This window comes from Dipteris shenzhenensis, chromosome 23, assembly GCF_047967505.1.
Source record: "Dipteris shenzhenensis isolate YYH24624 ecotype China chromosome 23, Dip_SZ_1.0, whole genome shotgun sequence".
Lineage (NCBI taxonomy): Eukaryota > Viridiplantae > Streptophyta > Polypodiopsida > Gleicheniales > Dipteridaceae > Dipteris > Dipteris shenzhenensis.
Window position 1 is genome coordinate 3465321 of NC_141618.1, and position 22826 is coordinate 3488146.

General features: G+C 42.2%; 1 protein-coding gene across 1 annotated transcript; it reads left to right on the forward strand.

The window, feature by feature from the left end:
* Positions 1-14765: 14765 nt before the first annotated feature.
* Positions 14766-18580, forward strand: LOC147886876 (linoleate 9S-lipoxygenase-like). Its single transcript, XM_087394117.1, has 9 exons — positions 14766-15086; positions 15175-15452; positions 15555-15780; positions 15879-16169; positions 16324-16409; positions 16515-16622; positions 16739-17046; positions 17140-17391; positions 17600-18580. The coding sequence occupies exons 1-9, from the start codon at positions 14918-14920 to the stop codon at positions 18357-18359; spliced, it is 2478 nt and encodes an 825-aa protein (XP_087250243.1). The 5' UTR covers positions 14766-14917; the 3' UTR covers positions 18360-18580.
* Positions 18581-22826: the final 4246 nt, after the last annotated feature.

A 22826-nucleotide genomic window follows, 5' to 3' on the forward strand; every position in this document is an offset into this window, starting at 1 on the left:
CTACAAATTTTGTCATTAGTTTGGAGATTTTGACTCCTGAAGGAATTTAGACCCTTGCAAGAAATGCAGGGGGTGGAGCGGCCCCGGCCCCCCTTCCTAGCACTTCTAAAAAAAAGGTTTCGGCCATTGGTGGAATAGAGACCAACAGTTGTTGTTGATCCTCCCTATCTCTTGCGTAGTTTGCAAAAGGGTTTTCTAGGTCAGTGAAGTCCATGCATCCCAACCATCCAAACATATTGGTAAAGGTATCTCTTAGGTGGGAGGCCATGGAGGGTCCAAGAGAGTGGGCTTGTGCTAAGCTTGTGTGAGGGGCGTCTGGGACTCTCAAGTTTGAAGGTTCTTCTATTTCCTTGTCTAGTTTCACTAACTCATTTGAGCTAGATGGCTCATTCTCTCTAGCCCCAATCATTAAATAGGAACTAGGTATGGAATTCCCTATCCTTGTAATTGAAGCTGGGCTACAAGGTGGATATAGTGTAATTAGAAGCACTATCCTTAGGCTTGGGCTCTTTGAAACCTCAAGTTCATGTATCTGGTTCCTGTTGAGAACAAACCCCACCTATTTTTAGGTTGTGAAATTTTCTCTCTTATTTGGTATTCTTAGCAGAGCTAGGCCCTTGGGTTAGTGAGTTAGTCCTCTATCCCTCTTGGTTGTTAGGATAGGGTGACTTGACATATTGCTGGTGGGATAGCTGAGTGATATCAATCAATGGGATAGGTGTCTCGGCAAGATAGCAGCTCTTGGAGAAGATCATCAGGATATCTCACCAAGCCACCGGGTTGGTGAGATACAAATTAAGCCGTGGAGTAAACGTTGTGACAAATCATTAATTAGTTAGGTGGGTTAGGTGTTTGACACATGTCAATTGGGGGGGTAGGGGCCTATCCCACTAGGTCGGCAAGATAGTAGTCTATCACTGTTCACATAATTTTGCCAAATTTTGGATGGAGATATCTGGTGAATTTTGAGTTTGTGTTCCATCTTTGAGTGTTGTGGGATCCTCTACCCTAATTAAACTACCTCTATAAAGCAAAAACTTGGAAAAAATAACTTCTTTTGGAATGCCAATGAGAGATTACTTTAAGAGGTGACTGTCAACACTTAAAAACCATTTTGAGTTTAGCTTGAATCTTCATTCTTTGTTGTTTTTCATGAGATTTGACAATACATGCACCTTAGCAATCACTCAAACTAGCTTCTCCTATCATCTAACAATTGAAAACAATCCAAAACAAGCTACAATGCATCAAACATGCTCTATGGATGAAAAATGACATTTTTTGCTTTTCTACTCAAAATACACTTCTTTTCCACTCAAACCACTCCTAATCTCCACTCTTAACACCTCTATTTATGCTAGAAAGCATTGTGCAATGGGAAAGGATGCAATTGCAATGCAAAAGCATACCTTTATCTCCTTGGCAATGGTGCCAAAGATGTGTAGTCCGACAATGACTCCACCTGCCATCATGGGGATCTTGAAGGGATGCCATCAGAGACTCCTTGTGAGATCTTTGTGAAGCAATAACCTCACACATTGTCACGCAAATGCCTACCAGATTGTGACAAAGTGATTCCACAAGAGACAAGAAGGAGGAAGGGGAGAGGAAGGGAAGGGAGGGGAGGGGAGGGAGTATGGATGGTGCTAAAATTTGTGTAACATAGGGTATGTCCACATAGGCTAGGTTCTTGAAGGGGGGAAATATATCCCAACATTGGCACTCTTTAATTGGCAATTGTTGTCATAGTATGCTCTACTACCAAAGGAGGATTGAACTTGCTTTAGGACATCTAGTATGCCAGTATTGCTACTTTTAACCTCTCAAAGCTATCCTAGCATATAGAGTCTAAAACATAGGTATCATTGGGAATTAATGTAGTTAAGGGTCCAATGAACTGAGAAATGACCATGTGGTAATAGCTCATTAAGCCAATGAGCCAAAGCATATCTGAAACTATCGTAGGAATAGGAAAGGATATCATAGTTGTTGCTATATCGAGAAGCCCCACTCTATTCCATATTCCTAGTAGACTAATTTCAAGCCTGACACATACATCAAAGTTGTACTGAGCTTGGTTCTTTCCCTTTAAGTTCATTCTTCTAGGAATTGGTGAGGCTCCCACACACTATGGAAAAAATCAATAGCATACCCATTTGAAAATGATTTCCCATGTCCATATGCATACGTGTTCTTTTCAATTTGATTATATTTTGTTATGGGAAGTGAACATTCATATTTATTTTCTTTTTACAACATCTACTTATGACATTTTATGCAAGAGCAAACACTTTGCAAGTAGTTCAACATAACCAATGCACCATAAAATGGAAACTTATGCACACTTAATTCAAGCTAAGCTCAGTTCAATTGCCATTTACTCCTCTAATATTTCAAGGGTCCTCTAATATTTTAAGAATAATTTTATCATCTAAGCAATTGCCTTGAAACATATAGGTGTGGGTTTGTGCAAAAGTGTGATAGTTTTCAAAACACAAAAGTATTTTATTGAAGTTTTTGAATTATCATTCATGCTTACCATATGTCCATCATTGATGACTTCCACTGCCTTGTCATAACTATATGTAGCATCCAAGACAATTTGCAATGCTAGTGCAAGCTCCTTCTTCCCATGCTTATCACACCATCTTGCGGTCATGGCCATTAACTGAGACGTAGCTTAGCTCCATGCAAACACCTAGCTATTGCATATTCTAGAGCACCTCTCAAGTCACAAAAGTAATCTTGCCACCACTGGTCAATGGCCCATGACATTCCAAGGCGAAATCATTTTCTCTAATAAGGCTTAAGGGATGAAAATTAGTGAGTGTGTGACAAAATATGAAGAGGGGAGAGGAGAAGAGTGGAGATGAGAAGAGAGGGCATAGCTAGAGAGCACACCACAAATGACTAACTGAACACTAGATTTAGTTGAAATTGTAGAATATATACAAACCCTTTTAGGGTTAGGGTTAGGGCATCTAACCCTTTCCTTTATAGCACTCTATTGGGTCAGTGCTATGCATATGTGATCACATGATGTTGAGCATGGTTTCTCAACACCTTCCCTCAAGATCAACATCATGAAGTAGGCCTTCCCTTAAGATGATGATTCTAGGGAATCGAAGAAGGATTGAGCATTACATTCCATCACACCCATTTAACGAGAATTTCCCTCCTTTGAGTCAAACCAAGAGCTTGTCGGTGCTTGCTTCCCAAAAAACTCTTTACCAAGTGGTTTGGTAAAGATGTCTACAACATTTTCTTTGCTATCAAATGCTACAGTGTGATGTCACCAAGTAACACTCTTTCTTTGATGAAGTACTCTCTAACATCAATGTGCTTTGTCTTGGAGTGATATATTGGATTCCTGGCCAATGCTTGATCTGATTGATTATCACAGTATATTGTTGTTGGCATGGATTCATCAAAGTAATCTATTTCTAGCAATATTCTTCTGAGCCATATAGCCTCATATGCACCTATAGTGAGTGTCCTATATTCTACTTTAGTTGAAGACAAAAAAATAGTTGGCTATTTGCTTGACAACCATGATATAGGACCTTGACCAAGGAAAAATGCATATCCCTGAGTGGATCTCCTAGTCTCATGATCTCGAGCATAGCCATTGTCACAGTATCCATGCAACCTTGGATGACTTCTTTTGTATTCTATTCCAAACTGTCTTGTACCTCAGATGTATCTCAAGACTCTTTTGGCTATATTCTAGTGAGACTGTTTTGGATTTTCCATAAATTGTGAAGGTGAACTTACTGCATAACAAATATATGGCCGTGTGATAGTCAAATATATAAGAGATCCGATAATCTGCCTATAGTACCTATCATTGATTGTAGGCTTTTCTGAATCTTTTGTAAGTTTCAAAATCTGCCTTATGGGAGTGGCTACAATCTTGCAATCTACCATATGAAACTTCTTTAGGAGACTATCAACATATTTTAGCTGACTCATAAAAGTGTTGTCTGAATCTCTCCAAAACTCAATTCCCAAGACAAGAATGCATATGTCCAAGATCTTTCATGTTGAACTCTACAGATAAGTCTTGTTTCAACTTTTTGATGAAGCTATCATTGCTTCCTATCACAATCAAGTCATTTACCTACAAAAGTGCAATAGTAATGTCTTCCCCTTGAACTTTGTAGTAGAGAGTATGATTTGCATTGGATTTCATGTATCCCAAAGTAGCAAAGTACTTGTTGATTCTATTGTACCAACTTTTGGGTGCTTGCTTTAAGCCATAGAGACTTTTCTTGAGATGGCAAACCTGATTCTCTTTTCCTAGTTCAACATAATTTGCTAGTTGTTGCATGTAGACTTTCTGGTACACATTCCATCTACTGAGTATCGCTAGTGATATCAAGAACTGCATGGAATCCATCTTTGCTATTGGAGCATGTCTCATGATAGTCTTGACCATATTGATGTGTAAATCCTTTTGCAACAACTAGTCTAGCTTTGTATCTCTCAATGCTTCCATCTGGATTGTATTTCACTTTATAGACTCATTTGTTTGCTATGGCCTTCTTTCTTGGTAGAAGGTCGCATAATTTCCAAGGAGTTTGCCATTTTGGCTTGTTAATTGCATCTTCAAAGTACACTGGCTCTTCTATAGCCATGACGGTAGTCATAAGAGCATAATTGGTAGTTTCAACCTGAATTGCTTTACCTTTCTAAGCATATGTCAATTTGGCAGGTGGTTTGCTTTCCCCAATAGTCTATCTGAGTTGCTGTGGCTCTTCTTGGGGTGCTTTTGGCAATTCTTGCTCTTGTTCATCAAACCTTTTTGTAGAGGATTGTGTAATCGATGTGTTCATCTTCTGTGTATTTGACGTTTTCCATTTTGATTCCTCATCAAATGTTACATCTTTGGAGATAATGACCTTGCAGTTGATGGGATCATACAACTTTATGCTTTGCTCTCTTCTATAGCCAACCGTGATGCATTTACGTGACTTCACATCCAATTTTTTACGATGATCGTGATGTATGTGGGCATATGATATGCAACCCAATATGCAGAGATGCCCAATGCATGGATTGTGTCTAGTGAATGCTTCATACGGTGTCATACCCTGAATCGGTTTGTCAGAAGCCAATTAAGCAAGTAGTTTGCAGTGGCTATTTTTTTTGCCCAATACTGATTTGGAAGATGCTTCTAATGCCGTGACTTCTACAAAAGTTCATGAATGTTGAAAACATGTATTCACCTCCTCTATCTGATCTCATGACTTTGATCTTTCTGCATGTTTGGTTTTCAACCATGGCTTTGAATTCTTGAAATCTGGAAAAGACCTCAGATTTCTCTTTCCAATAGTAGATCCAACAATATCTACTGTAGTCGTCGATGAAAGTCAAGTAGTAAAGTGAACCATTGATGCTGTAGGTCTGGGCATAACCCCATACATCTGTATGTATCAAATCAAGAATACCTTGTGCTAGAGAGGTGCTTCTACCAAAGTTGGTTCACTTTTTTTTACCCAAAGGAGCATGCTTTACAAACTTTTCCAAGAAACTGAAGCTTAGAAATTCCAATTGCCATATTCTGATTTCTGAGCTCTATCAAGATTTTGAAATTGACATGCCCATATCTCTTGTGCCATTTTGCAAAAAGTGGTATCTGTTGCGATTGAGCTGACATGGCATGCAAATTGGTACTGTAGCTAGCATTTCATAGTGTCCAAACTTATGACGATAGTTGCAGTAAATGTTTGACACGTTCATTGTCTCGTCCTTGGAATCTTCCTTGATTGGAATGACTTCCTCTTTGTTGATGCTGATGTTGATGTTGATGCTGATTTTGACTTTGATGCTAATTTTGTTGTTGATGATGACCACTTCACTGGAATGATCTACCTCTTCCTCTACCTCTGTCTCTGCCTCTGCCTCTACTTCTATCTAAAGGTGTGAATGCTTGATCATTGGAATGAACTTTGCGTGTGTGAATGGCTTGCATCTTGATTTCTTCACCAAGTAAAACTAATTGGAGCTCTTACAGTGTCAGTGTTTATCATTGGATGGCAATACTCTAGACTAGATTCGTTTATTATTGGATGACTTAAACTATTTCTATTGGATTCATGGTCTCTCCTACTCCTATGAGTTGATTGTTGTAATCCTTGATCCTAAGTACGTAAGCATGATCGGTTTCACTACTATTGCGGAAACTTTGATTTATCTAGTTTCTCAGTGTGAGAATCCTCGAAGTGTTCTTGGACTCATAGAGAGCTGCAAACATATCCCATGATTCTTTTGATGTCTTGACTGTGTTGAGCTGTCCTAGCACTAAAAGATTTACATGAATTATAATAAACATAAATCTCTCTTTCTCAAGACTCTTTCCCTCACAAACCTCTCAATGAAATATAAGCTCTAATCAAAGAATCTCTCTCTCTCTCTCTCTCAATGTTATCATAAACACTCACGAAATGACTAAAAATTTCTCAAGAATGATGAAAATTTTGTCTCAATGAAAGAAAGTCTCTCTATCACTCAATAGAAGTGAAAGGATTTTCACTCAATTGGTCTCAATCTCTCAATTGATCTCTCTCGCTCTCATAAGAAGGATGGCACCTCAACAAAAGGTAGAACCATGCTTTGATACCATGATAAAATATGAAGAGGGAAGAGGAGAAGAGTGGAGACAAGGAGAGAGGGCACACCTAGAGAGCACACCACAAATGACTAACTGTACACTAGATTTAGTTGAAATTGCAGAATATATGCAATTCCTTTTAGGGTTAGGGTTAGAGCATGTAACCCTTCCTTTGTAGCACTCTATTGGCTTAGTGCTATGCACATATGATCACATGATGTTGAGCATGGTTTCTTAATAGAGTGATAGATAGTGTGTGCAAGGGGAATGTGACTAGAAGATAGAAGATAGAAGATGGGATGCAGGAAGTTGAGGGTAGGAGTGTGTACTGGAATCAAGATCAAGGATTTTGAGAGACTAAGAATGGTAAGGATGAGTTCGGAGAGGTTTTGTGAGTTTGATGAAGTTGGCTTGGCTTTCCTTTTGATGTTGATTCCCAAATCTATTCTACTACCCATTTACAATGCCTCTCAGCTTCATGTCTTTAGGGGAAAAGATCCCAAGATTTACCTTTTTCTTGATGTCATCCAATTCTAATTTTTGTTCAAATTGAATCTATCACACACATTCTTGCTATATATGTGTCACTTATTTTAAAGGTGTTTTATTCCATGATTAAAAGAATACTCTTCAAGAATTCCATCAAACCTTTTCTCTTTGAACCTATCATGCATATGCTTGCTGCACATGTGTCACTATTTTTAGAAACTTTTCCACCCACAAATACAAGAATTCTTTGATCAAAGCTTTTCTCTCTGAATCAAATCTAAATTTTGATTTTGTATTTCTTCATTGAAATACTATTTTGTGGTTTTATAGATAGATTTGCACAAACTTCTTGTTCTTATCTTGGATCTAGACCTCAGTTATTGGACTCTTCGGTTCTCTTATTGCCTGATGTTCAGAATGCTACTAGACTAGTTGATGCGGCTAGATTCAAAAAGTTATGGATCCAATACATAGAAGCAAAAGATTCAAAGGAAAGAGACCTTGCATAAGGAATCAATTTTGACTCTGTTTGGCATGATTCTAGAATATGAACAAGAGGAAACAACAATCACTCTGATACTTCAAAAAATTTAATCTTTTGAGTAGAGCTCCACAAAAATAGCACATTTGTGCCTTCTTTTACCTTTGGAAGAACATTGATTGAGTGACTGATGGCCCTCAATAAGCTAAATCAACATTATTGTAGCTCAATAGAATCCCAAATAACTTGAATAAAGGCTCGTCACCATTTGTTGTGTTGCTAGAAGCTCTATTATACATTTTCACTCACACTCTTGTGCATTAGCTCGATCTCCTACAAGTTGGAAGATTTTGCAAATAAGTGTCGTATAAAAAATAGTGTTTTTCTTAGGCCTTCATTTGGGTTTGGGACAAAAGATAGGAGACCATGGCATTCAAAATTTTGTGGTAAAATCTATGGTGAACAAGCCTGGCATTGATCCCTCCTCCTCCAACAGCTCTTCCAAGGCTTCGAAAAAGACATCCGCTGTAGGCCCATTGGCCCCTGCACCCACTTCAAGGCTCACAAGCAGCTTGCTTCTTGGAAAGATCTTTGACACTTGATTGTAGGCAAGAGTGTACTCTGTAGCTGTCATGAAATTGTTCACATAGAACTAATAACTGACATACTACAAAATTTTGAAACCCTATATCTTTTTACTGACAAATTCAAATTGGGTCATGTAGCATGTCAAATCAAATGATAACATGATTTGGATAGTTACTGTATTTGTTGTGCCATTTAGTAATACATCCCTACATCCCAGACCTTTGGATGCCATATAAGTGGCTAATGCTCAAACTCTGGCCTGCATGATGGGCTAGCTTGAATAAGTCTATTGGTTAGCTGGTACCATACTCTAAAGAGGCTCCTCACATCAAGGGGGAGACCTTCCGTGTGAGGGGGGCCTACCAAAAGATTTATCTATGTGACTGTTGCCTCTGTCCACTTGTGTGAGGATTACTCCTAAGAAGCCCATTCTAAAGGATGAGCTTCTAGGGCTTCATGCCTAGGGTGAGACCTCGAAGCACTAACTTGCCCAAGAGGGCTCTGCTCTGCATCTCTGGATCAATGATGCTCAGTCCACCATGTAATTGAGGCTGAATCACTGTCTGCCATGCGAATTTGGCTCTAGCGTTGCACATGCTATCTGATCCCATGCAAAGGAATCACTGTCTGCCATGCGAATTTGGCTCTAGCGTTGCACATGCTATCTGATCCCACACCAATTGTGCTAATTGCCCCATGCATCCTTGCTGAAAGTGTTAAAGATAGTGTAAATTGCACTATCCACATAGGGCATAGGGCAAATCCTAACCCTAACCCTAAGGCGTTCACATGTATATCTTCATGTTCATTGTCAATACACTTAGTGTACAGGTAGCTATATCGTGTGCACTCCTCTCTCTCTCTCTCTCTCTCTCTCTCACTTCCGCTATCATGGTATCAGAGCCGATGGTGCTCCCACTCCTTTTATGAGTGTCAAGCCCTCCTTCCGTGAGGCATTTTCCATTGAGAGAGATTTCCATTAGAGAGAGTGAAAGACCTTATTCCATCAAGGCATGCAAGCCCCCTCTCCTTGAGGCATCTTCATGACTTCTTTAGCTCATTGTGTAGAGCTCAATCTCCTCTCCATTTTGGATCAAAAATCTCTCCATTCTCCTTCAAGGAGGTCAAGTCATGTTGTTCCGAAGCTCCATATGTTTCTTTGAGAGATTGAGTCCTGTAGAGGAATTCTGTTCATTGTGTTTGAGAGTGTTTCATGAGAGATTTTCTCTCAATTCAGTGGGAAAGAATCCCTCTTCTGTTCTGAGTTAGGAATCACTTGCAACAAAGGATACAAAAATCTTGTATCAAATAGCTGTCCTTACTGCATGTTCTGCTCCAACAAAGTCCCTAAACCTGTGACTTCAAAGAATGACTCGACAACTCCACGACAGCTCCATACTCCACAACAACTCTCTAGCAGACCTGGCAGACAATGTGGGATCCAAATCCCAAGCTCCTACAATGCCTCAACTTGAACACTCTTTAGCTCTCTTTCATCATCACTAGGCTCCTCTACAACGCCCAACAACTGGCTCATTCCAAATGGCCCTTCCATGGCCTCCGCAGGCCTTCGGTTGCAGCGCCTAGGTCTACTACTCCTACAACCCACTCTACCCTTGCAACCGACTCAAAGACTAAACGGATCCCTGCAAGCGCTCAACAACAATGGCATAAGACCAAGCTCTAGTCGAGTAATGGTCGTGTCCTCATAAGTGCCAGAATGCAGTGGTGCAATCATTTTTGCTCACTGAGCCACACAAAGCCGAGCTCAAGCAGTTGTCCAGGTAGCCATAAGCTCCTATTGCAAGGTGACCTCTCCATGAGCTACGCTCCAGCATTGCCTCATCTACACCGCCAAAGCAACGTCTCCTTCAATGCTCACCTTGGCACCGCAATCCTTCAACGACCTGCAAGTCATCTCCTCTACACCAAACGAAAGTCTCAACTCCATCTCTAGCTCCACAAGGCGCGCCTCAGCAGCATGGCCTCCAACTGCTTCTCACTATACTGCCTGCCCACAATAGGTAACGAGCCTCTCAAAGGCTCACCACATAGCATGGGCTACTCATCAACGCTGGTAGCCCTCCAGTGCTCACTCACACAACACGTAACGAGCCTCTCAAAGGCTCACCATGTAGACGGGCTACTCATCAACGCTCGCAACCCTCCAGTGCTCACTCACAGATACCCTCAATGGCCCTCGACGCACCTGCAATGCACCGGCAAGTGATCACGTCTGACTCCATGCAAACGGAAGTGTGGAAAACGATGACAGAATCTCCGTGATTCTAACAGAATCTGGCCAGAGTCACTAGCTTTATGCCACATGGCAGATAAGGCTAGACCAGGGTTGGCTAGCCATTGAGATAGGTCAGGCTACCCTGGTCAACAAGTGGACAGGGTTGGTTAACCCTAACCATGGCTTAATCAAAATTTAACCATGGTCATTTTAACTCCGATGGAGTTTACTCTGGGTTAGTCTTCTAGATAGGGTTGGTTAACATCCTGTCATTGGCCACACTGCAATGACACACTTAGTGCCTCCTGGGCAAAGTTGTCTCTACACAGGCACACTTTTTATTTTGTATGTGACACTCAGTGTCTAGTCATCATGCCATGTCACTAGCCACCTCAACCTGCCACCTTAGCACACAGTGCCTCACAGACACACCTTGTAAACAATATGTGATCACCATTGCCATGTCAGATTGCCACATCACCATAGGCCAAATCATCACCTCCTTGAATCAAAATTTGGCCATCCTTCCAAGAGCCATAACTTTTGATCCAAGGGGAATTTGGAGGTGATCCAAAAAGCAAAAATAATTGCTAGCTCGCGCTCTACATATTGAGCACCTTGGATCTACCATCTGACATTTCCATAGGCCAACATCATTAAAACCAAATCATCATAACTACCTCCTAATCAATTGCAACGTACCCAGCAACTAAAATGAATTAAGATAAAATTCCTTTGCTACATTTATCGCATCAACGTGTAATCTAGTTGTGGACTAGCACCGCCATAGAGGAGATCCAAGTCCACCAAGCCAAGCAAGCCATTGCCACCCAGCCTGCGTCAATCCCATCGTATCTATCATTGGTATACACATTGACATTGACACCAGTTCAGTTCTCTTGGCATTTTGCACTTCATCACTCAGTGTGACACTTGGTAGAGTGATCTTCCTCCTCGGATTCAAGAGTGTTACATACTTCTAGCACGCACATACGCCACCCATGTACAGTCACAATTGTTGACTATTTTTGGTTCTCTCAAGTTGATGGACTTCAACGACGGAATTGCGCAGAAGGACTTCTACCAGCCCATTCGATCTTTTGAGTGGCTCTTTGTCAGTATCCACTTCTCAACAAGCTCCCACTGATCCACAGAAACATTGTGACAAGCTGGAACCTCACTTCGACGTGTGCATGGAGGAGGAGAGGTCGTCGTGGCCCCGTGAACCATAGCTGGCATATAAGCTTGTGGTGCACATGGAGTCTCTAGCAAGGCCACGGCCCCAGTGGTTAGCCGGGCCGTGAGGAATTTCGTCTATCTGTGCAAAGGTCAGGGGTTCGATCACTAAGAGAGGAGATAGGGTGCGAGTCGACGAGGGGCCGACCCCCTTTTGCTTCTCCAACTAATACAAGTTATAAATTAGGGGTGCATCTTGGTTACACTAACCAAGACTAGCCCAGCGGTTGGCGCCTCACGTGCGAACGAAGAGGTCCTGAGTTCGATCTGGTGCGACGGTGCGTAGAGCGTCTTTTAGAGTGCCTGTGTTTGGGTGGGAACACCATATAACAAAGTGGTTCATCTTGGTTACATTAAACAAGACTAGAGCCCTTGGCTAGCCCAGAGTTTGGTCGTTCGTGTTTGAACCACTAGGAGATTCTGAGTTCAATCCTCGCCATGGAGAGCACTTTTTTTTGGCACACATCGCGATCTTTGGAGGCACCGCCATCTATTTTTTTGCCATTCTGCCAGTTTGCCCGGTTAGCCATCTTAGTCACAACTAGCCAGATTTGGGGGTTTCAGATTTTGATTACACAGGTGTGTTTCCCCGCATGTCTTGAGTCTCTTGAGAAGGCAGGAAGGCATTCCTTTTGGTACACGGCACTCCGGCAAGCTTTATGTGAAGGAGAGCTTCTACATCACGAGTAGCTTCTTGCAGAAGGAGTTCTAGTCCATTCTTCTGAGCATCAGAAGGTCAAGGAACCTTTGTGAAGGTGAAGGACATTCAGTGAGGTGGAGTTCCAGTCAGTAGCTCATTCAAAACTCAGTCAAGCCGATCTTTGGATCCTGGTAGGGGACCACCAACCTGGGGAGCAAAGGAAAAGTGAAAATTTTAGGTGTGAACTTTGCCCTCGTGACAATCACGCCAGGTCTTCTTCCTTCATTAACAGCCTCAGTTGAAATTTGTTCTTTGCGGGGTCAGCTGCCCATCTGCTGTGCCCATCTGCTGCCCTGTTCTCTTCCACCCGCCCTCGGCTAGTAGCAACCTCCTTTTCCCAGTCCCTTTCTCCTGCTAGTTCCCATGCTCAATGTGTTCTGTCTCCACACTTGCCGATCGAGGCCCTACACTATCGCCCCCCATCCCGCCTCTCGGTTGCATGCACCACTCTCCCCAGTTCATGAAACCCTTCCCCTACCTCCATCTCTAGCCCCTCCATGCATGCCGATTGCTGTTGAATGCTTTCCCATCTACCTTTGCTTCTTTGTCCACTGACTCCTCCCCAAAATTCAATTCATTCATACCATTGTCATTGCTCTTCAAAGTAGACTCTTCTTAGCAATGTAACCTTCCAAGTAGATCGTACTAGCAGCCGGAAGTCCAAGGCCATATTTCCAAAGCCACCCGAGATTCTTCAAATCTCACACTCACATACCTAGTAATTCGTAAATTTGGCTAGTTTGGTCTCAAGCACAAATGCTAAAAACGTGATTTGATCATCCAAAGCACACTTTGCTAAGCCTTTCCACTTCACTGATTGCCCAAGGAAATGGATTCGCACGGGGTACCAATTGTTTACCACTGCAGATGCAATGTACACTTGGGCAATTGCCTAAACGCTTGAACTTAGGCAAAGGTCCAACACTAAAGGTGATGCATTTTCAATGTCTTGAATATAATAAATTGCAGATAGCAAAGCTTGTGCTAACACACATGTAGGAGGACTGTACCGGCCAAATTGGTGCGGGGCTAGGTTGACTCTATTCACACAAAACTAACATGTAAGGGGTCCGAATGCCATAAGGCAAGATGAACGGAAACCAAAGAGCGGTCCGTAATACAGAGGGAGAAGGTGGGATTGGAGAAGTCAAGTCTCTTGAGTCTCTCCTTGAGGAGGGAAGAGAAGGAGCATATAGCGGACTCTCATGAGAGGGAGGGCATTATAAAAGAGAATAGGTAGTATCATGAGGGAGACAACAATGAGGCATCAGGTTCTCTTTCAATGGCACCTTTTTGCAAATATATGTACCTAACCCCTGGGTTTCTTTTCGTGATGTATCATAGGCTCTAGCCCCTAGATGAGTGATCGTTTTGTAGGGCATCTTTATTTGATTTCACAGGTGACAGGCCCCACGAGATTTCACAGGTGACAGGCCCCACGAGAAGTTGCTTCGAAAGTCAATTCGCCATGAAAAGGAATGGTGGATCATTACGGTATTTGGTAAAACGGGTACAGAAGAAACATCTCATTGTCTCTTCCACTCGCTCAGCAGCCAAAGAAATGCCAAGTAACTCAATGTAGCAAAAAAATGGCAGATTGTTGTTGTTCATATGCCTGAAGCTCTCTAAGTTAACCTGAAAAAGAGGAGGAAGCATCAAAGAAGGTGACCAAAACTGATCTCTTCAAGAATCTTTTGCATCCAGAGAGACGGAATATTGCCATGGATTTGCAAAGAGTGCACATATGAACGTTCGTCGATTTCCTGCCTTGATTGCCTCCTCCACTTCTGATGGGCGTCTCAAAATCTTAGCCAAGAGTGTTCCCACGATCTTGATTTTGAGAGGATGTTAGCCAATAAGCTAAAGACTGGTGAAATCTTAGCAGGTTTTTCCAAATTTCAGCGGGTGCTAGCTTGTGACGGTCACCGTCGCCAGGGGCACCGTTTTCATTACTATTGAAGAGCGTTGACGGCAACAGATTTGTGGATACTACAGCGTTCAGGGCTCTGCCCGTAGCGTTACAAAGATCGATGCTTTCGAGAATTCTTTGTATACACCAGATCCTCTCTGGCTTTCGTTGAAGATATCCAACTAATCCGTGAACGTTGAGATTAGTCTAGGCTGTCATAAAAAAATCTTGGCTGTAATCAAAATGCTATGCAAAGGTTTGTGGCAAAACGCCATGAATTTAGCGAAATCGAGTGTCAAAACCGGCACTTTTGAGATGGAAAACCCCACGGAGTTGTCCTTGTTTTGATTTGTTTTTTCAGCACGAGAAATCTTATCTCGAAAGCCTGTGCCTCATAAGTTCCACATGGCTTGGCTGATTCATGCATAATTTTTTATCATCTCGAGAGCTACGGTGCCGTTAAAGCTGCCGCGTTGTTGTAGCTCATGCTTCACCATTCTCTCTTTTCCTTCACGTTATAGTCCCACTTCAGTAGCCCCCTTGCCTCATTTGATCTGCCCATCAAGGCAGTGGCTTGGCTATCTGAGGAGCTCCAGTGCTGTGCCCCTCCCCACGACGCAGCCCAACACTCATCTCGCTCGATTCTCCGCTTTTCGGGCGCGATGCCCACGCAGGCTTCTTCTTCCTCGGTCCATGGTGAGCTCTGCTCCGTCAATGCCACTGTGCACATCCTCAAGGAGGGCTGGCTCCATCTTGCCTCTCATGCTTTCAGTGATCTAATCAAAGGCCAGAAAGTGAAGATGTTTCTTGTCAGTCTTGATGTCGATCCAGGTAAGCATCACTTCACACTCCCCCCTCGTCCTGTGAAATCGTATGCTGCCTACTTCATTGATGTTCCTCTTGGCTCGGACTTGTGCAGAGACGAAGGAAGCAAAGCTCAGTCCGGAATCCTATCTGAAATTGTCTGGAGGTGAAGTGAAGGATAACGATTCCTGCCTCAAGGTTCAATTCTCTGTGCCCGAAGATTTCGGTAAACCCGGAGCTATCCTGATCGACAGCCAGCATCCCAACGAGTTCTTCCTGAAATCGATCAGCCTGGACTTGCCAGACGCTACTCAAATCTATTTCCCCTGTTACTCTTGGATCGTGGACTCCAAGCTTAACTTTGGGAAACCTCGAGTCTTCTTTTCCAATCAGGCTCGTGCTCCTCCCTCTGCACTTGCACTTCGACTCTTTTTGTCGGGTGGCTAACAGCATGAGGCATTCCCGACTGCTAGCTGAGGTTGGATTCTCTTGCAGGTTTACTTGCCGAGTGAAACTCCTCCAGCTCTAGCAAAGTTCAGGCTCGAGGATCTTGTATGTTTGAGAGGAGATGGAAAAGGGCAAAGAGTAGCCGGTGAACGCATCTACGACTACGATGTGTACAGTGACATGGGCAAACCAGAGGAGAAGCTTTCGTTGGGAGGTTCTGCGGATCTTCCATATCCTCGCAGGTGTCGAACAGGAGGAAAGCTCTTGAGTTCCGGTAAGTCAAAGCCACTTAACTTGGGAATTTCTGTGATAGTGGCATTTAGCGTAAATTATTCTGTGTATTCAACTATCGCCTTTTGGTTTTCCGTGAAGATCCTTTGTTGGAGGAGACAGGTGGTCCTTTGAAGACGTATCTGCCCCGAGATGACACATTCAGCCCTACGAAGCACGCGATGTTCATGGCTACTGTAGCAAAATGCGTCGGCCAGGACGTGGTTGCATTGCTGAAGAATCTCCTCAGCGTTGGCAGGTCGTTCAAGTCCCTGGACGAGATAAACGGCCTCTATGTTGAAGGCCTTCGATCCACGAAAAGCGGATCGACTGTGGTCCGCAATCCAAGCGATGGAACCGTGCTGCATTTTCCAGCTCCTGGTGTAGTACAAGGTCTGCTTCAACGCACATAGCTTTGCAAGATCTTGCTGTTTTGGTGAGAGCGTTCGGACATTAGCTTCCTTGTTACTGCAAAGATTGAAAGATCGATGTGGAAACACAGCTGATGCTGGCTAGTTGAGCTATGTATGTTCAATTGTGCTGGCAGCAAATAGCGATGGATGGAAATCGGACCAGGAGTTTGCACGGCAGAGACTTGCAGGAGCTAATCCGATGGTGATCCGGCGGCTGGAGGTAAAATTGCAGGGAGGAGTAGGCAATTTCAAACTTGCAAGTGCGGGTTTGGATAGATCACAGAGAAATCCGATTGTGAGCTCAGGTTGGAGGTGTGCTTGACAGGTATTCCCACCGGTGAGCAGCTTGGATCCTGAGACGTACGGGACGCCCACATCTTCCATCACTGCTGAACATCTGTGTAGCCAGCTTGAAGGCTCAACCGTAGAAAGGGTACTTAGCCAATTTTCTCTCATTAGATTGGCAGAATCACAGCAAGTATTGTATCATTTTTCTAGAGACGATATGAATTGGATCCGTTCTGGCATAATGTTTCACTCACTCCGCAGGCGATCGAGGAGAAACGGCTTTATATCCTCGACTACCACGATAGCTTCATGCCTTACATCAACAAAATCAACGCAGGGGACGCGAAAGCATATGCCTCTCGAACCATTTTCTACCTCAACAAAACTGGAATCCTCTTACCTGCCGCCATTGAACTCAGCCTACCTCCCAAGGAGAAGGATGACAAATCCGTGAGCAGAGTGTTTACCCCTCATCCGCTGGAGTCGGGAGTCCCTGGCTGGCTATGGATGTTAGCCAAAGCACACGTTTGCATGAACGACATGGCATATTATGAATATGTCAGCCATTGGTCTGAAATTTTACTCCAGATCGTCAACCTGCAATCTTTGATCATCCGGTGAATGGAACCAAGTTGTTAACAATTGTTGTGTATGGCCTGCAGGCTAAGAACCCATGGTTCCATGGAGGCCTTTGTCATTGCTACACGCAGGCAATTAAGCGTTTTGCATCCTGTACATGTGCTACTAGCACCGCATGTCAAGGATACACTGAACATCAACGTGATAGGAAGGACGACACTGATCCAATCCACCGCCAATTTCAGCCCAAAGTCACTCTGTCTACGCATATCTGCGGATGCGTACAAGACCTGGCGGTTCGACGAGCAGGCACTACCAAATGACCTATTGAAAAGGTATGTGATGAGTGGAATTGGGTTCTTTCTGATCATATATATGGCAACTCGACAGCTACAATCCTGCACGTTGATCATTCTAGCTACATAAGCAATCGGTCATCCGATAGCAGAATATCAAATAAAGTGCATATATCTATGTTTTGCTGGATTAACGAGTCTTGACAGCACCCAAAAAGCTAATGAGCGCATGGCTGTGGCTGTGCAGGGGAATGGCAGAAAAGGATCCCTTCTGCAAGCATGGGCTTAGACTGCACATTGAGGATTATCCATGGGCAGTAGATGGTCTGGAGCTGTGGGCAGCAATCGAGCACTGGGTGAAGGAGTACGTGCAAGTTTACTACAAGACCAATGAGAAACTGAGAGAGGATGTGGAGCTGCAGAGCTGGTGGGAGGAGATAAGAACCAAAGGCCACGCAGATCTTGCCGATGCTCCGTGGTGGCCGAAAATGCACAAAGTGGAGGAACTCGTGGAGGCGCTCACTACAATCATCTGGCAAGTATCAGGCTACCATTCTACCGTCAACTTCACGCAGTATGCGTATGGAGGCTACATGCCCAACTCCCCGGGAATCGGCCGGCTACTGATTCCTGAGGAGGGCTCTCCTGAGTTCGAGCAGTTGGCTGCGGATCCTAAGAAGTTCTATCTCGATTTAGTGGCGTCGTTCGGGCAAGCAACGCTGGGCATGGCAGCATTTGAGGTGTTTTCTCATCACATGGAAGAGGAGCAATATTTGGGCGAACGCCCAGATGCTCAATGGACAACAGACTCTCGAGTGCTGGAGGCACATGCTACCTTCTGTCGCAACATCGCTGCAGCAGAAGAAGCAGTGGAGAAACACAATGCCAATGCTCACCAGCTTCACCATCGTGCTGGCCCTGCAGATTTCCCCTACACTTTGCTTGCTCCTGCCTCTGGTGGCCCTGGCCTCACTTACCGTGGTGTCCCCAACAGCATCACCATGTAAGCCTTCAATTTCCCTCCTCCCCTTTCTGCAATAATCAAAAGAAGGAGACAGTCGTGTGGTTCTTTATAATATCTTCTTCCCTTGAAAAGAGAACTTTTGAATATCTTCATGCCTCCCGACGAGAATGGGAACCACTCCAGAGAACAAGAAACGGGACCTGGAAAGTTTGAACCTTTGTAGAAAACTCAAAACTAATCCAATGCATCTTAAGTTGATTATTCGATGCTTTCACCTTTTTTTTAAAAAATAAATAATAAATAAAATAAAGTAGCTGTACTTTCTTTCACCTTTTTAGAAAACAGAAAGTAATCATATGGATCCTAATATGATAATAAGTTCTCTCTCTCTCTTTTGCATGCATATTTTCTTTCCTCTTTACCCCCTAGTATTTGGGTCCTTAATGAACCTTGAGCAATCATAACAAATAGGGGAGAGAGGGAGAGAGACAAGACAGAGATAGAGAGAGCAAGAGATAAGTGAGAAGGAGAGAGAGAGAGAGGCAAAAGAGAGAGGCAGTAAAGAGAGAGAGAGATAGAGAGAGAGAGAGGAAGGGGGGAAAGAGAGAGAGAGAAAAGAGCGAGAGAGGGAGGAGATAGATAGATAGATTGATTGAGATAGATAGATTGATTGATTGATTGAGAGAGAGAGGGAGAGAGAGTGAGAGGATAGATATTGAGAAACAATATGTATAAATAAATCTATATGCTACCAATACTGACTACGTTATTGGATTACCTTATATGTTTATGGATTACCAATATATAAGGTAATTTACTCTTCATATGCACGTGATACATTGGGTTAATTGAGGGGTTTTTAAAATACCCCTTGAACGCACGTGATACATTGGGTTTCTAAGTAGTGCACCCCTCAAGCATTGATGACACTCTGAGGATCCTTGCAAATTGTGTTGTATGGAAGTACATAGACAATATGTGGCTGGACTTTGTGAGGGAGCCATGTGGCTGGACAACATGTGTATGGAAGCACATGTGGTCGGACTTTGCGGGAGCCACGCAATTTACATCTCGGGCTTGCAATGAATGGTGTGAATCCTTTCGGGTTACGCTCTATATCTTGGTCGACATGGCCCATAGTCTTGATGAACGATAGTTTAATAATTAAGTAGCCATCACATTAATCTTGTTATGACCAATGGGTAGTCGGGTTATATACTTGTGTGGCAATGAGTATTGAAAATAGTAACAAATGTAAAACAACGAGCAATGATTCACAATATGGTCACTAGTAACACAAGATTGCTACTCCAATATTGATAAGGATTCCTCATCATGCAAGGTGAGAAATTCAAATGTTCACATGCAAGGATATGAAGAATAATGAACAATTAATCATCCTCACATAAAAGCACAATCGACCTAATAGTTATGTAAATGTTCGATTGAACAAATAGCACTTATAATTAGTTAAAACATGAAAACTTTTGTAGGCAAAACTTTTCTCTATTGCCTAAAGAGCACATGGTTATCCATGCACAAGGAAAAAGTATCCACATAATAAAACTAGAGTGCACAAAGTGAGCCTCCAAAAAGCTAAGAAAAGACCATTATGCACCCTTGTATGCGTCTTTCATTCACATTTCCTCCTCATTTATTAGTTTATTTTTTAAAAATTTGAGCTAAGGAACAAGTTTATGAATTTTCTTGTAGTTCATGCTCTTATTGCTTATTGTAATGGTTTATGAGTGTTTTGTAAGACTCTCTAAAAGAGAGAGAGAGAGAGAGAGAGAGAGAGACCCTCTTCATAGTCATCGTCATCATCATTGAATACTTACCTCAAGATTCAAGGTAGATTTTGATAGTCCTTACAGGTATCTTTCTTGAGATGTACACAACTTTTAATGGGCCTCTCAAAGTGTGGAGTACCTTTGTTTTTTTTGTGCATTTGTGGCCTTAGGTGTGTTTGAATCACCATGTTTTGAAGATCTAAGATGGTATAAGGTACTATAGCTAGAGAATTCATTACTAAACAAGTGCAACAAGTCATTCTCTATTTAGATAGTTGGTGAGTTGCTGAGTTATAATCATTTGCCAGTGGTGCTCATCAGTGTTACTTCAACACCTTCCTAGATCTAGCCACCTTCATTCCCGATACTAGACCTTTCTCACCATGCCTTACTGAAGGCTCATATGCGTGAAGTCATTCTCTTCAATAAGCTTCCAACCCATTGCTCCGAGTCCTACTTGGTTACGTTCATCATCATTGATTGCTTCCAGTTTAGCCCTTTCCTTCATAGTGGCTGGCTACACATCATGTATTGGCTTCTTTTGGAGCAAGATTTCCTCATTTTAAGGCTCCTATGTGGCATCATTCTCTTTAATAGACTTGTAGCCCACCATGCCTAGGCCTATTAGGCTATGTTCATCATCACTAGAACTACTCCCAGGTAAGCGATTTCCTTTATAGTGGCTACACTAGCATTTTATCCTATACTATAACTTCTTCTAAAGAAAGTTTCCTCCTCAAGTGCTATTCATCTCTTAAGCCTATAATTAATTAAGTTCATATAACTCACACCACATGAGTAGCTAGCTCCACCAACTAGCATTATCACATTCCAGGATGGGAAGGTAATGTAATCACAACGAGATTAGAAAATCCCCAAGCCTTCAAAAGCCTTCTACTATTCAAGTCCTATAGCATTGGATTGAGCTCAATAGACCTCATGGACTACACATAACTTGCTCGGCAGTAGCTCGAGGTGGGAAAAGAAGGCCACTTGACACCTCCTCCTCTACTCTATCCTAGAGCCTCCATAGGCTAGATAAGACCAGTTGTCAAATGAGGACATACGATTTCTCAACAGATGGCACATAAGGGGATTCTCCAAAAAATTGACCCTTGGTAGTGCCAATAAGTTGACCAAAGACACCTCTACGCTATGTGTAGCCTAAACCCTAAGGACTAAAACAAATAAAACCTAAACTAGACCCACATTTAGTTCCCTTACAACCCAAAAGAATTCTAAATTGTCATATTTTCCTCATTTTGAAAGATCATAATTCAACCATTTTGAATCCAAATTGGACTTTATCTGGGTCCACATATCACATATCAAAAGATCAATATTTAACACATTATTCAAGGACATAATTAAAAAATGTGATTATTGTACCTATTACATTACATATTTTGGAGGAAAAGTCAATATAACGTGATCAAAACACATCTAAATTGCATATAGTCTTTGCCATTAGGATCAACACATCAAAGTAACATTTCTAGAAAATATCTAAAGAAGTAAGCATGGTTTGGAAAAGTGTAACTATTGTATTATATTTTGACATTATTTTTTTCAATCTTTACAATCTCTTCATGATCATTGATCCAAATTTAGTTGTCATTCATAAGCATGTTTTCCACAATGAAAGCTATAGTTTCAAAAGCTCAAAGTACTTAAGTATACATTTCTACATGTAAGTACAAGGAATGAAAAAACTCATGTGATGAAATCATTTTCTTAAACTTGAATAGCAAATTGGATGACGACTGAAATATTTTCATCAAGCAAAAGAAAATACTTAAAGCTCCAACATCAACCTCAATAACACGACTACACATGAAGTAATAGAACTCAATGAAAGGCAAGCACTTTGGGATGAAATAGATCAATTGCATTTGCTCTTATCAACTTCAATGTTAAGGGCTCTCCATGATCCCAACCATCAGAAGAAAGAAATCAATAATGAATACATGAAAAGTACTAGAAAACAAGTTTAGTACAAAGATTATGTTAAGAATCATAATTTTGCTTTTTTGGAGACCTCCTCTCCCAAATGGGTTGCAATGCAAAGGCTAAATGTCACTGCAATCTTCTCTCTTCTCTCAGAATAAATCTCAGTAAACAATCGAGTGCAATCTCTCTCTCTCTCTCTCTCTCTCTCTCTCTCTCATTCTTTCATTTTGGATTGCAAGATTAAGAGCAAGTGGGAAATGAACATAAGATATGCAAACAGAGCCATGAATAATCATATTATATTCAGGTTCGGATGGATTACAAGATCATATTATTTTGAGAGAGATGCCCGCTATTCCACCCCTTGTGCACATGTCATCCTTGAAACCATAAAGTGGTCCCAGTAGTTGTAAGGTTTCATTACATGTCTCTTCAAATCTTATAGTACTAACCCATGTCCACGTAGAGAAGAAGCTAGATTAACACCTACCACATCCCAGTGGTTAGAAATTTTGAAACAAAATTTTTGACCTGCACGCAATTAGCCTGATCAGACAATTTTGCACTTCATGCTCAAAGTTATAGTCAACCCCCTTCCTAGTGCTACATCTCGTCAAACCAAGACTGTGCAGTTTGCTGCCAATAGAGCTTGGTGCAATACTAAGTTATTGGCAGCCTCCATACATAGATACTGTCAACTACTACAACCCAGAATATAAATGCATAACAAAATTGTGCCAGATTAATCAAAATTAGCTTGCGATTCGAGC

Bases quoted from the DNA above. Each gene is read 5' to 3' on its own strand.
- LOC147886876 (XM_087394117.1), top strand. From the start codon at position 14,918: ATGCCCACGCAGGCTTCTTCTTCCTCGGTCCATGGTGAGCTCTGCTCC. The intron at 15,087-15,174 runs GTAAGCATCACT...GGACTTGTGCAG, and splicing joins CAGTCTTGATGTCGATCCAG to AGACGAAGGAAGCAAAGCTC. The intron at 17,392-17,599 runs GTATGTGATGAG...GTGGCTGTGCAG, and splicing joins CCAAATGACCTATTGAAAAG to GGGAATGGCAGAAAAGGATC.